Source organism: Lissotriton helveticus, chromosome 3_2 (assembly GCF_964261635.1).
Source record: "Lissotriton helveticus chromosome 3_2, aLisHel1.1, whole genome shotgun sequence".
Taxonomy (NCBI): domain Eukaryota; kingdom Metazoa; phylum Chordata; class Amphibia; order Caudata; family Salamandridae; genus Lissotriton; species Lissotriton helveticus.
In genome coordinates, this window is record NC_136062.1 from 264,476,944 (window position 1) to 264,491,090 (window position 14,147).

Genomic DNA, 14,147 nt, shown 5'->3' on the forward strand with positions numbered 1-14,147 from the left:
TGGTTCTCAAAAGTGTGAAGTGTCATTTTCTAGCCCTTCAGCGTGGTAGAACCCTTCAAATGATGAAACCATCATTCTAAGCATGAGCAGTATTTCCTCACTCTGGACAAGTAAGCATTGAACCAGGGTGCACGATCATACCTTATTCCCCTGCTAAAAGGAACAGCTGAGTTACAAATATTTACAGATGGGGTAATTCAATTTAGAGGACAACTCCACCCTACACCAGGTTCCTATAAACGCACGGGACCACAGTATGCATTCTAATATGTAGTTCAAGAAGTTACATTTTTTGTACCACTAACACAAGGTGTGGATTTCCCCAGCTGCTCAGAGCCTATTAAAGAGACCTAGATCTCTTAATGGTCCACGAAGTGATGTGATGATGGAACTAGGCACCTCTGAACTAATTTTCCATTTAAATCTTGAAAGACCTAGATATAGATGGGCCCTTTAATATGGAATGGATTAGGAAATACTAATCTCAAGAGCAGTCAGATATTCAGCTGCAACACCAGTATCAGAGTTAAATGGACTCTGTTAATATACACTGCAATATCCACCCACCGGATGGTGGAGCTGACAGGAGCCATGGCTTGGCCTGCAGCTCTACGGTTGAGTAATATTTCATCCAACGCTAGTGGTGGAGGGTCTGGGCCAAGAGGTAGCGGAAAATTAGCCAGGGGCGTATTCCTTCCAAGATTTTCAGATAAGATTTAGAAGAAAAAAATCCAGAGCACACCATGCTCAACCTTCCCTCACAAAAGAGCCCTAGTCAAACAATTAGCAGGCACCAAACTAAGTATAAGGTCAATATATTCATATGTGAGCCGCGTCTCTGTGACAGAGCGGCAATCCAGTCATAACTGGAGGATACAATCACAAACGTAAAGATCACTTCTCGTCAAACATAGACGTGCTGGCAGCACAGTGACTATGACCCATATCCATGGGTTTGAAGTGCATGCATCCAGCAACCCACAACGGCATTCACTGATAAAAGTTCTTCCCTGGAATAAAGCAATGTTCCTGGAGCACTCTGACATATTACACCTCCAAAACTCACAGAGAGCATTGGTATCCTAAGAAGGAAGTAAGATAATGCTAGACACAGAGCAGTGCTGATGCTGTCGGAGACCTGATAAGCTTCATAAGTGTCTGAAAGTGATTTAGATGTGAAGAAGCACCAGAAGAGCTAGGAATCAAAATCCTTTCCCACACCCACAGTCCACAAAAATCGATAAAGTCAGGAAAAATAGCACCAGCAAGAAATGTCTACATGACATGGTCCGGTACAAAATTGAATGCTTAGGTCACCTAGCTCTGGAGTTCTATGTTGGGGCAAACGTTTTATTCTTTTTAAAATATGTTTATGACACTTATGGATAACTATTCTATTCTCACGTTTGTTTCCTTTAACATTTTTGAAGTAGCTCAACCATTCAGTTACATATATCCTGGTTTTTTTTTTATTTAGTTTTTTTAAAGCCAGGAATTAACTAAATAGATCACAGAAGAATGTGTGACCTCCACTGTTTTGGGCACTATATTTTATAATAAGCCATACTCGCCACTTTAGAGTTTTACTCAGAAGAAAACTACTTCAAATTATTTTGCTAAGCTAAAACGTACATATAAACATTTCAACTCTTAACACGAAGAAATAACCAACAATCAGAAACCTGACAAAGTTTTAGTGAGGTCTAGTTCATTCAAGAAATTAAATGGGAAGAGGCGATCACAAAGCACGTTTTGTGCAGACTGATCAGGAGAAACAAAGATGGTACCTGATCATTCACACATTGGCCGAGAGTGTGAAGGGTTTCACACCAGAATCGATGTACGTGAATAATTTGTTGGAAATTACCAGTGATTGAAAAGTTTTGGGTTCGTGAATGTAAGCACGAATACTATTGGCTCTGCAAGAATAATAATTAAATTCTATCAATTTAGGTTAGCCATAAATAGCCATCAAATTCAAATAAGCACATAATTTGTATTATTGCTATACATTAGGTATAAATGGCAGAGTACAGGGAATAAAAGCTGAAAGCAATGATCGCCTTATATAGCACATCTCCAGATGGGCGCAAGTCACTCTTCTACTGATTGAACTCCACCGGCTGCCGATACCCCAGTGGATCCAATTCAAGACATGCTACGTAACATTTAAGAGGCTTAGAACACTTGCCCCTCAATACATTTCTAATCAGTTTAAACATTACTCCCCTAAACTCAATTTGTGGTTTTCTCCTTGAAACCTTCTGGCCGTTCTGAAATCCTGGAAATGTAAATCTGGCGGTAGAAGCTTTCTGGAACAAACCCCTGTGATCTGGAATTTGCTCCCATTGAACATTTGTCTGGAATCTAATTTGTTTCACTTCCGGAAAAGACGGAAGACCTAGCACTTCAAACAGGCAAACTTGGATTTGCCCTGCGCTATACACTTCAGCCTTTTTAATTCTCAGTTCTGTTTTAGCGCCAAGAATCTGTAGGTGATCGTGGGATATTATTATTACTATAATATATATATATCCCTCCAAAGCACCTCTGATCGTAAGAACGCAACTCCGCACAAGAAGGTTAACAAACCCTTTTATTTAGGCAGCTCCACACCAAAGCTGATATTAATCAATTCCCAACGCGTTTCAAGGCAAACATGCCTCTTCTTCATGGGGCAGACAACAAGTGACAAAAAAAACTGCAACTGCAATTTTGCCAATTTGTATGCTCTCTCCAGTGAGGCATACTGGTAGTTGTAGTTTCGATTGCTCCCCTCGGTGGGGTCCGTGCACTTGCCACTGTTTATTTTCTGCTTTTTAAACAATCCTTAAGCCCTCCAGTGGACCCCAGACCTTTGATGTCTCTGCCACAATTCAAAATTCTCGTGCGCTGTTCACGAACTGCAGATTCGCAGCCATGCAGACCCGCTTCCATTACGTCGGGCGGTGCATCCTCCGCGGCTGAGGCCGCCGCGTGACATAACCCTCCAAAGCACCTCTGATCGTAAGAACGCAACTCCGCACAAAGGTTAACAAACCCTTTTATTTAGGCAGCTCCACACCAAAGCTGATATTAATCAATTCCCAAGGAGGGTTATGTCACGTTTGCCTTGAAACGCGTTGGGAATTGATTAATATCAGCTTTGGTGTGGAACTGCCTAAATAAAAGGGTTTGTTAACCTTCTTGTGCTTTGGAGGGATATATAGACACCACTGCAATGGGGGGTGGGGGGGCCCAAACCTACAGGGCGACCGTGGCTTGCGGGAGACTGGGATACCCGTAATTCAAATCAAAATGAGCCACAGCCTGGGTCTGGTAAAGAGCATTGATTATAAATTGGCGCAGGCGACAGCAAAACGTGATTAACCCCGACGCGTTTTGGCAGTAAGCCTTTTTCAAAGGTAAGAAATCACATGTACAGAGTCCCAGGTGTTTTAAATGGTGGTAAAGTCATGTGCCTGCATACTGCCACACTACAAGTACCATAATTCACTTCAAGTTGCAGTAGAATATATGTACTGTCCCACTGACGTTTTTAACACTGCAATACTCTGACAGGTTGTACAAAGGTAAGTACGGCATATCCAGTCTAAAAGGAAAGGATCTTGGGCCCAAAAATCATTCCTTGCTGTGCCACAACAATGTCAAATATGTGCAGTATCCGGATCCTGTCAAGCTGAGGTATGTGCCTCACTTGGCTCCCTTTCCCACCCCCACTGCAGATATCGCCAGCAATATATACATACATATACATACATATATACATACAGTTTATTTTCGGTTGGATCAGATAACCATACAAAGTCCAACTTTCAGGCATCACAGTGTATTAGGCACAACAATTATCACAAAGCAAAATGCAGACTCCGCCGTCTTCCCATCCCCTCCCCTCTCCACCGGAGATCCCCAGGGCCAGTCCCGCTCTATAAATAACATTAACATAAACATTAAACTGGGACTACGGTTATAATTCAGATTTAATTACAATGCAAGGGGTGATTTGTTCAGCGTATTCAATGGATCTGAGCATTTCTATGTGCAATCAAGCGGGTACACTTTTTTTCACCGTTGAGCGAAAACAGCATGTTATAAACAATCTGTGGGTAGTAGGAGTATGGTGTGCACACATACACACAATAGCACAGACGCATTATGCACTTTGTTCTCTCTGCCACCTGAGCATCTATAATTAGGGAGTATACATTGCAGGTCATCTGCATCTTTTTCCATACCAGTGAGCAAAGTACTTCAAACACTTAAACAAGATCTCCAGGGTTGAAGTCAATCAACCCGTTAAAAAGAGAAATCAAATTTGCCCGCTTATGTATAACTATCCTGGCTAGTGCGTCAGTAACGTTCTGCTAGATCTGTAAATGTATGTATTGTTTTCAAATTACATCAATTTTCCACTTATTACTCTAGCGTTGACTAAAATTTACCCGGTTACCTGAAAATAATTTGGTTAATGTAGGGGAAGATATGTTTAATGTTCTTCACACCCTGCATGGATATGGTTCAAATAGAAATCACAAATACCGGCATTGCTAATGTGAATACATTTCACAGATTCGCAATGTATTCAATTCTGCATTATTTAGAGGCATACAGATGAACAGATATGTAAAAAAAAAGAGAAATGAAGTTAGTTTACCTGAGGGGGCTCCAACCCAGGCCAGACCAAGCACGCCGTCATCAAAATCACGGTCTGTGAACACATAGGCCAAGCAGTAGTCGTCATGGTTCTGTTCAGAGTTCAGCTCCAGGAACTTCTCAACACCAATGTTGGGGAACCGGAAGGGATTCGAAGCATCTCTCTCGTCTTGAGTGGTGTTAATCTAGAAATGAGGCAAACATGTATTTGCATATGCGCTGACATTCTTGTAAACCCCTAAATATAAAAATATGTTTGTAAAAAGTGTATCTAATCTATATCAACAAACAACCTAAGGCGCGGTCTACCAAGACAATTTCAGGCAGAAACATACACGGACCGCAAAGCTGGCTCAATTTACACTTGTGACCTTCTGGCCATTCGGAACCCGCTATCTGAACTTTTAAAACTCAGGAAATGTCGGATGTTTGTTCCAGCAAAGCCCAGGAATAAATCTCTATCCACGATGGAAACGGACCACTCTCCGATGAGGTGTAGGGCAACTGGGCAAGGAGCTTTTCAAATAGGGTAACATTTTCGCGCGGAGATAAACAAAAAGCGATGTGTAATTGCACAGCTGCATGCCACAAATGTAGATTTCTATATTCGGCAAATAACAGAGCACAAAAATATCACATGAATCTGCTGGCAGTATTCCCGAGGCCTGACACTGAGCATATTTCCAGGCGTTCAACTGGGAATGCATGTTTACTCCAAACAGTAGCACATCAGCACCTGTTAGTAGGAGTTTTTCTCGGGGTGCAGAATTCTCACTTTTTTTTGTAAACCGCACCCTAGTTGTTTGTGGTTTGCAAAAGAAAGATACCTACATCAACAAAGAATGCCCAAGTAAGACTTTCACAATACAGCATACCTGTGAAATGCAGTGCCGGATTAACCCCTGTGGGGGCTCCTAGACAATCAAAAGTACGGGGCTCGCCTGGCAAATTATCTCCCAATACGTTTTTAATTTTACCAATCAACATTTATAATAAACCTATTTTATTTCACTAAACATTAACAATTATTGTTCATAAACAAAAATTACTTACTTTTTTAAAATAAACCAACAACTTTAAATATTCAATGGGTATATTACATTAATATAGTATTTTCTCTACAGAGTATTTAATGAAACGTTTTCCTTTCTTTGAGTTGGTTCAATTTTGTTTCTATCTTTTGGAAACAAATTAAGAAAGCTTGATTGCAATTTTCTTTGAAGATCAAATCAAATTATTTTGATCCGTTGTCGCAGGGCCTCTAAATGGAGTGGGTCCCATAGGCCTGTGCCTAATTTGCAGATTTGGTCATCCGAAACTGGTGAAATGTGTAACATCGTTTGGCCCAGGCACAGATGAAATGATGCACTAGTGTCCGCTCATTATGCCCTTAACATCCTTTGTATAAATTAGCATGTATTACTGTAACCCAATTATCAAAAAACAGCAGACCATGCAAGTTTACCTTGTAGCAATAGCAACAGTCACGAGATACTGGGTCAGACTGTGCTCCACGCATCATTTTCACATGTTATTAAACACCAGCATTGCCTTACTAATGAACCTTAACAAGTTCACTAATAATTCATAGTCTGTTACAGAGACAGTATTGTGTGGTTTGTCAATCACTACAAAGACCAAATTCTGAAACAGTGAAGAAAGGAGAAACCTCAGAAACTTCACAGAAACGGATTTCGTCAAATGAGCGGACAAATGTATTGCGTAGAGAAATCTCCTTCTTTCATAAAATCTTTCTTTAGGTAAAGTAAGTCATCATCCCAAAACTGGTCAATAGCAGCACTGCCAAAACCTTGATCTACATTTTAGTCTCAATGTTCTTTTGTATGAATCCTATTGTACCAATGCTCAAAATTGGATTTTAACGTCACTTTTACTTGGCCAGAATTTGTGTTTCAACCTCGATGTTTTGTTTCGTCAAGATATTCTGGACAAGCTATTTACTGAATGCCAAAGACCACTGTCGACAGTGGGTATTCTCGTATAAGTCCTCTAGATAAAATCCTGAGGAACGAGAAGGATCCTGAGAAACGAGAAAGTACCTTTTATATAGTAGAGGAAGATACAAAGTTGGCTTTGATAAATTAAAGCATTCTGGGGCTCAGGCCACAAATTGTTTAAAGTCTTATTAACAAAATTCCACTTGACTATCAAACACTTTGCAGAGTCAAGCGATATCCGGGTGTTATCACGAGTGGCCCTGTACATTGAAATAAGTCTTGCATTGTCACCAAATTGAGTCCTTTATTAAGCCAGCTTGTTAAGGATAGAATTTGCAAATGCTTTACAGTCTACTGTGAGATTCTTAGAAAACATTCACAGGGAGGCACCCAAGATGGCCACCTGACACTGGAGCGCTGCGCTGCCTTGGGCACTGCAGTTGAAATTACGGCGGTTTCTGCTCCGCTTTGCTCCTCAACCGGGTACCTTATTAAGGCTGACTACTTGCCTCATGTGAAGCTGTTTTTCTCCTCATGTTACTTGCTGGACCCTGCATTTACCAGGTAACTAGGAAGGCTGCCTAACAGCAGCCATTTTGTATTTTTGCATTGTGAAGATTTCTCCTCAGGGTGTGGCATGTCTGAATCAGTAACTTTATTTTCGCAGTTTGAGTCTCCTTCTCGCCATATTGACTGTACTTCTTCATGGGGAGGAGTAGTTTTTCAGAGGGATTTCGCCACTTGCTGTACAACCTACCAAAAAGGAACAAGATGACTCAACCGCTTTTCTGAGTACCTAGCCCTGGGTTAGAATCGTATCAAGTGAAGGAATATTTGAGGATGGGTCACTAAAGATATTTCAGGATATTATGACTAAATAGTTAGCCCCAACCGCACACTTCCTTCATTATCAGCCCCTCACTAGATTGAGCCCTTCATATGGGATCATCGCAAGACAGAGCCACCTGCACATACAAACTTAGTTACTATTCAAGTTTGGAGAAGGAATGCAACAAATATCTTTGATATAACAAAGTATTGTTGGTGCAATCCAAGCGACCCCAGATATACCTTATAAAAATACGGAGGTAGAATGTGCATTCGCCTTGGACTACATACCCAGCATGCTGAGAAATGTTCGATTAAGCTGCTGCAGTAAAATTACCTCCATAGGGCTCATCTAAAACCCATGTACTCAACAGACAAGGACTCGCGCCGTAGGTGTGACTCTTCAGACACAGGCTTTAACCACGTTGTTGACATAGATGCTGGCTGAGTGGAGGACACTATTACAAACTAACTAGAAGAACCAGTTTATAAAATTACCAAAACATGCTTTCTTGAAAGGCTGCCTAGGCCCAACATCCTGGGTTCCATTGCCCTACAGTACATACTTTGATCTAGCCTTGCTACTTAGCATGCATTTATCTCTCAACTGGCACGTTGGTCATCAGATGTGCAAAATGAGCAGGCACAGAATATACCATGAGAAAAGCTATGGCCGCAATATGCTACAATGAGTTTCATGCAGAACTGGGACAATCTGTTAGGGACAGAGCTTGAGGTCGGCAGGTGGATTACATTAGACCCCCCTTAAAAGAACATGGGATCATGAAATTCCTTTCACCAAGAACTACTGAGTAGTCGAACACCCAAAGGTATTGCTACCCATCGAGGAGATGGGGATAACACTGTTCACAAGGGTAGAGCTAAGCAGTATCCAACTAGGATTCACATTGATTGTAGGTGCATTTATATTCAATTCCACTGATAATGAATAATGACAACTGTACAAGAAGTTAATCACTGTGATATCAAACAAGTATGTGAAATGTTAACACCATCTTAAAATATGGAAAGACATTATGAATATCAAGCCCTTACTTAGGCCAGCTTATGTCTACCATTATCCCTTTAGCACCTTATTCATGAGCCAACCAAGTTTGTGGATTATCCTACACAATGTCTGAATAATTAGTCTCTTTCATAATTACAAACGGTCACATATTTTTATTGAACTGCTTCGAAATGTCACATGTCAATTGTTTGTCATATTAAAGCCAACAGATAGAACAAAACACTGGAAGAAAAGTTTAAAATTCAGATGTCAAACTCATTCTTTTACCTGAGTACCTTCAACAAGGACAAAGACTACAGCGAGTTTTAATTTGAGGACACTCCGATTATGAGAGGCCAATATTGACTGTTGAGTTATTAACGGTAGCAATGAGAGCTGGTGAATTGAAAGACTATTTTTTATTGTATCTTTTTATAAACAAATGTTTTTATTTAACCAGCTGAAAAGACAGTACATAGTGAAGCATACATACAAGTGAACAGTACAATTCAAGAGCATTGAAGGTGGAACATAGATGGGGTGGTGAGACAGATATTGTATCTTTTTATAAACAAATGTTTTTATTTAACCAGCTGAAAAGACAGTACATAGTGAAGCATACATACAAGTGAACAGTACAATTCAAGAGCATTGAAGGTGGAACATAGATGGGGTGGTGAGACAGATTTAAGCATCACAGAAATAAGCTTGGTGTTGAGGTAACAGTTCTGTCGAAGACCCAGGGGCACTGCATGGCGGTTATGTTGCTTTATTCCGCAGAGGAGATAAACCCACATCACGGGCTCCAGAGCTCTATATGTGTTTCTGTATCTCCATGGAGACCAGATTTGTTCCCATTTTTTCACACTCCCCCCTATTTTGTATACCACTTCCTCCGCCCTCTGGCACCAATCTAACTCCTTTTCCCAGTCTGATGGTGACAGTGGAAGGGACACTCCCCAGCACCTGGCAATTTTCATATAGCAACCCGGCCGCCAATGTCAACCAAAATTTAGTCGGTTGTGGCCAGTCTCCCTCACCCTGGATCATCAGAAGGGGCCACCTGGCTTCCATCAGGATCTCTGTTCCCACCACCCTTGATATTACAGTCACGACTTTTTGCCGGAATGAACTTATCTTGGGGCACTTCTATAGAATATGGATAGAGGATCCCTCCTGCTGGCATCCCATGGCACATAGCGCCGATGGCGCCCTTTCCCATTTATGGAGACGCGTCTGTGATTAGTATGAGCGGTGGTGTATCTTAAGTTGTACCAATCTGAATAGTGTGCGGATTCCAACTTCTCTGGGACCCTGGAGAACCTCAGACCAGTGATCTTCCTCTATGTTGCCCATACAGATATTGAATTCTTGTTGTTACTACTTTTGGACTTAAACGTGCGGCCTTTTGAATTTGCCCTGAAGAAGGCTATGGTTTACCCCAAATAGACGCAAATACGTGTTGGCTAGAATGGCTAGAAACGTCACCTTTGTTGAAGTGCATTAAAAAAAAATAAAGAACTGAAGAAAACTTTCATGATGACTGCGATTATAGACTGTTCTCAATCAATCAATCAATCATAGCATTTGTATAGGGCGCTACTCACCCGGAGGGGTCTCAAGGCGCTGGGGGGGAGGGGTCTGCTACTGCTCGAAGATCCAGGTCTTGAGTTGCTTCCTGAAGAATAGATGGTCCTGGGTCAGCCGGAGGTGGATGGGGAGGGAGTTCCAGGTTTTGGCTGCCAGGTAGGAGAAGGATCTTCCTCCGGTGGTGGCTCTGCGGATGCGTGGAACGGCGGCGAGGGCGAGGCTGGTGGATCGTAGTGTAGAAGGTCAGGCGGTTGTTGAGGTACCTGGGGCCCAGGTCGTGGAGAGCCTGGTGTGCGTGGGTGAGGAGTCTGAACGTGATCCTCTTGCCGACGGGAAGCCAGTGCAGGTCTCTCAGGTGTCCGGAGATGTGGCTGTGTCGGGGGATGTCCAGGATGAGTCGTGCGGAGGCGTTCTGGATGCGTTGGAGTCTTTTCTGAAGTTTGGCTGCGGTTCCGGCGTAGAGGGTGTTTCCGTAGTCCAGTCGGCTGGTGACGAGTGCCTGGGTGACCGTCTCCCTGATTCCGGTGGGGATCCACCGGAAGATCTTTCGGAGCATACGCAGGGTGTTGAAGCACGACGACGAGACGGCGTTGACTTGTCTGGTCATCGAGAGGGAGGAGTCCAGGATGAAGCCCAGGTTACATGCGTGGTCCGTTGGCTTGGGAGCGGTGCCCAGGGCAGGGGGCCACCAGGAGTCGTCCCAGGCAGAGTGCGATGATCCCAGGATGAGGACTTCTGTCTTGTCTGAGTTCAGTTTCAGGCGGCTGTTCTTCATCCACTCGGCGACGTCTTTCATCCCTTCGTGTAGGCTGGTTCTGGCGGTGGTGGGGTAGTTTGTGAGGGAGAGGATCAGCTGGGTGTCGTCGGCGTAGGAGATGATGTTGAGGTTGTGTTGGCGTGCGATGGCTGCGAGGGGGTTCATGTAGACATTGAAGAGGGTGGGGCTGAGTGATGATCCTTGTGGTACGCCGCAGATGACTTCGGTGGCCTCGGATCTGAACGGGGGGAGGCGGACTCTCTGGGTTCTTCCGGTGAGGAACGAGACGATCCACTCCAGTTCCTTCTCTTGGATTCTGATGTGGAGGCGCTGCACTAGGGTGCGGTGGCAGACCGTGTCAAACGCTGCGGAGAGGTCCAGGAGGATGAGGGCGGCTGTTTCCCCGTTGTCGAGCAGGGATCGGATGTCGTCTGTGGCTGCGATGAGGGCGGTCTCGGTGCTGTGGTTGGCTCGGAAGCCGGACTGCGAGTGGTCGAGGGATCCGTTCATCTCGAGGAAGGCGGCAAGCTGTATGTTGACGGTCTTCTCCATGACCTTGGCAGGAAAAGGGAGGAGCGAGATGGGACGGTAGTTCTTGAGGTCGGTGGGGTCCGCTGTTGGTTTCTGCAGGAGGGTGCTGAGCTCGGCGTGCTTCCAGCTCTCCGCGAAGGTGGCGGTGTTGAAGGAGGTGTTGATGGTGTCCCGGAGTTGGGATGCGATGATGGAGTCGGCTTTGTTGAAGACGTGGTGGGGGCAGGGGTCGGTTGGTGATCCGGAGTGGATGGTGTTCATCACGCGGGTGGTGTCTTAGGTGCTGACCGGGGTCCAGGCGCGGAGGGTGGTGGTGGGGGGCGTTGGCTCGGTGGTGGGGGGCGTTGGCTCAGTGGTTGGGTGCGTGATCTGTGCGCCGAAGCTGTTGTGTATGTCGGCGATCTTGCTGTGAAAGAACGAGGCGAGTGAGTCGCAGAGGTCTTGCGAGGGAGTGATGTCGTTTCCGGCGCTGGGGTTGGAGAGCTCTTTGACGATGCTGAAGAGTTCCCCACTGTTGTGGGCGTTGTTGTCCAGTCGTTCCTTGAATGCGGTCTTCTTGGTGGTGCGGATCAGCTGGTGGTGTTTGCGGGTGGCGTGCTTGAGGGCAGTCATGTTGTCTGTGGTCTGGCTGTTGCTCCAGGTTTTCTCGAGGGTACGGCAGTTCTTCTTGGAGTTCTTGAGTTAGTCTGTGAACCAGGAGGCTTTCTTGCTGCCGGGTCTGCTGGGAGGGGTCTTCCGTGGTGCGAGGTTGTCTGTGTAGATGGTGATCCACTGTGTGAGGTTGCTGGCTGCTTCATTGGGGTCCGTTGTGCTGGCGGGAGGGTTCTGGCTGAGGGAGGTGGTGAGCTGGTCGGCGGTGATCTTGTTCCAGCTCCTGCGAGGAGTCTGTTGCGGGTGGTGGTGGGTCGTGGTTCTTCTGAAGCTGAAGTGGATGCAGCTGTGGTCCGTCCAATGAAGTCCGGTGGAGTGGCCGAAGGAGATGTGCTTGCTGGAGGAGAAGACGGGGTCAAGTGTGTGGCCGGCGTAGTGGTTGGGGGTGTTCACCAGTTGCTTGAGTCCGAGGTTGGCGAGGTTGTCCAGCAGGGTGGTGGTGTTGGTGTCATTGTTGTTCTCCAGGTGGAAGTTGAAGTCCCCTTCTCAATAATTGTGGACACTATTTGCTCAGGATATTGACCCTGTATTTGCTTTTAAACATCACCGTGATAGGCTTGTCAGCGAATATGCCAGAATTAAATTTAAAATGTTTGCTTCTACTTAAATAAATATTCTCTGTACAGATAAAGCTGCCTGAGTGGTACCGGAGCATGTTCGTCTTACAAGTCTGGATAGGACAGGACAGGGGTGAAATGCTGCGCCCATTTACAGAAGGTGCTGTGATAAAAAGGCTTCCCTCCCCCAACCCGCCCCTCCCCTTCTCCATACCACCACCACCAAAGGTCATGGCCTGAATTGGAGAGTTACTTCAGGGCAAAAGACCTCCATACACAAAAAGCCTTCTGCCAAACAAGAACTTCTGGAAGAGCATCTGGGGCATTGTGAGAATCCAATTTCCAGAAATATGTCTGAGCAAAACAGTGAAGGTAAAACTTGGTGATTGGCTACACTACAGCACTACATGGGAATCTCTTGCTCTAAAACTACAATAAAAATGTCTAAAAATGTGGGGCCTTGAACGTAGCATGGATGAGTTTAACTACATATAAACAAAGTGATCAGTATTAATTATGTCAGTTTTTTGGTCTTAGGGATACACATTAGCAAATATAAGCAGTTTGGAGGCAGAAGCCCAGCAGCAGTGTCAGTTCGCAACCATAACAGTGATGCTAATCTACCTCAATTTTGACAATTTCTCAACACAAGTGGTCAGCTCAGGGTAAACCACCTTGGAAAAATGGTGTGCTCACCGGCTGGCTGAAATATTAATAATCTAAACTAACCTAGCCTAGGCTGTATCACAGTCTACTTCCACGGCTGAAAGACAGCTCCACAAACATCCATGAAGCCATTTACTATCTGTCAGTAACTAGGTAAGGATGCTTAGCTAAAGACAAATTAGTGAAAGTTATTGTCGAAATTTGAATACTACTCTGTGTAAGAGTAGTACTCTATAATGACATGTTTGCACCCAATTGCCAAATGCACTGAAGTAACCTGGCACACTTAACACCTACATCATGTCTGCGACAGAGTCAAGACTGGTCTTCCAAACGATGGACATGTAGCCACCAGTGAACAGCCTTCCACCACGAAAACATGAAACACTGTAAAAGGAAACCATTTCAAAAATCTCTTATAATGTTTTATTAAAGATCACTCACTCTTATTCGTTTCACCATGAAGCTTATATTGCGAATTCCCTGGAAATCTGTGGACTGGTATATCGTGTCGATTGCCTTCACGTGGCTGGAAATCTATGGATTTAAAACACAGACAGTTAAAGAGATTTTTTTTTTTAAAGAACACGTTTTCATGCACATAAAAAAGGTCTTCCAAGTTCAAAAATAATCTTGAAAAGTCTCCTACATATCAACTGTGCAACGATAACAGGTAGAATCCCAGGTGGGAGTGATCAGTAAATGCATGCATCCCACTGGTTGGGAAGCAACTTGAACGAGGCATTTAAGCAGTATATAAAAACTGTAAACTAAATGAGTGATATTGACAAAGATGGAGAACATTGAGTTCTGGAGGATGTCTGTGGGATGCAAAAGGGAAATCTCCACCTGAACACCCACCCGCGAGTCCATATTGAGTGCCATGCAGTGTATTACCTTCCTCTGGGTCCCATCCTTGTAACTAAATCACATGGTTACACTGGTGA

The 14,147-nt window shown here is 44.2% G+C and overlaps 1 protein-coding gene across 1 annotated transcript in view; it reads right to left on the minus strand.

The window, feature by feature from the left end:
* Positions 1–14,147, minus strand: part of ADAM10 (ADAM metallopeptidase domain 10) — a 536,961-nt gene that overhangs the window by 115,494 nt on the left and 407,320 nt on the right. The window contains exons 7-8 of the mRNA XM_078685166.1: positions 13,645–13,737; positions 4,655–4,838 (exon numbers count right to left, since the gene is read on the minus strand). Coding sequence (XP_078541292.1) covers positions 4,655–4,838; positions 13,645–13,737 — 277 coding nt within the window. The remainder of the gene's footprint in view (positions 1–4,654; positions 4,839–13,644; positions 13,738–14,147) is intronic.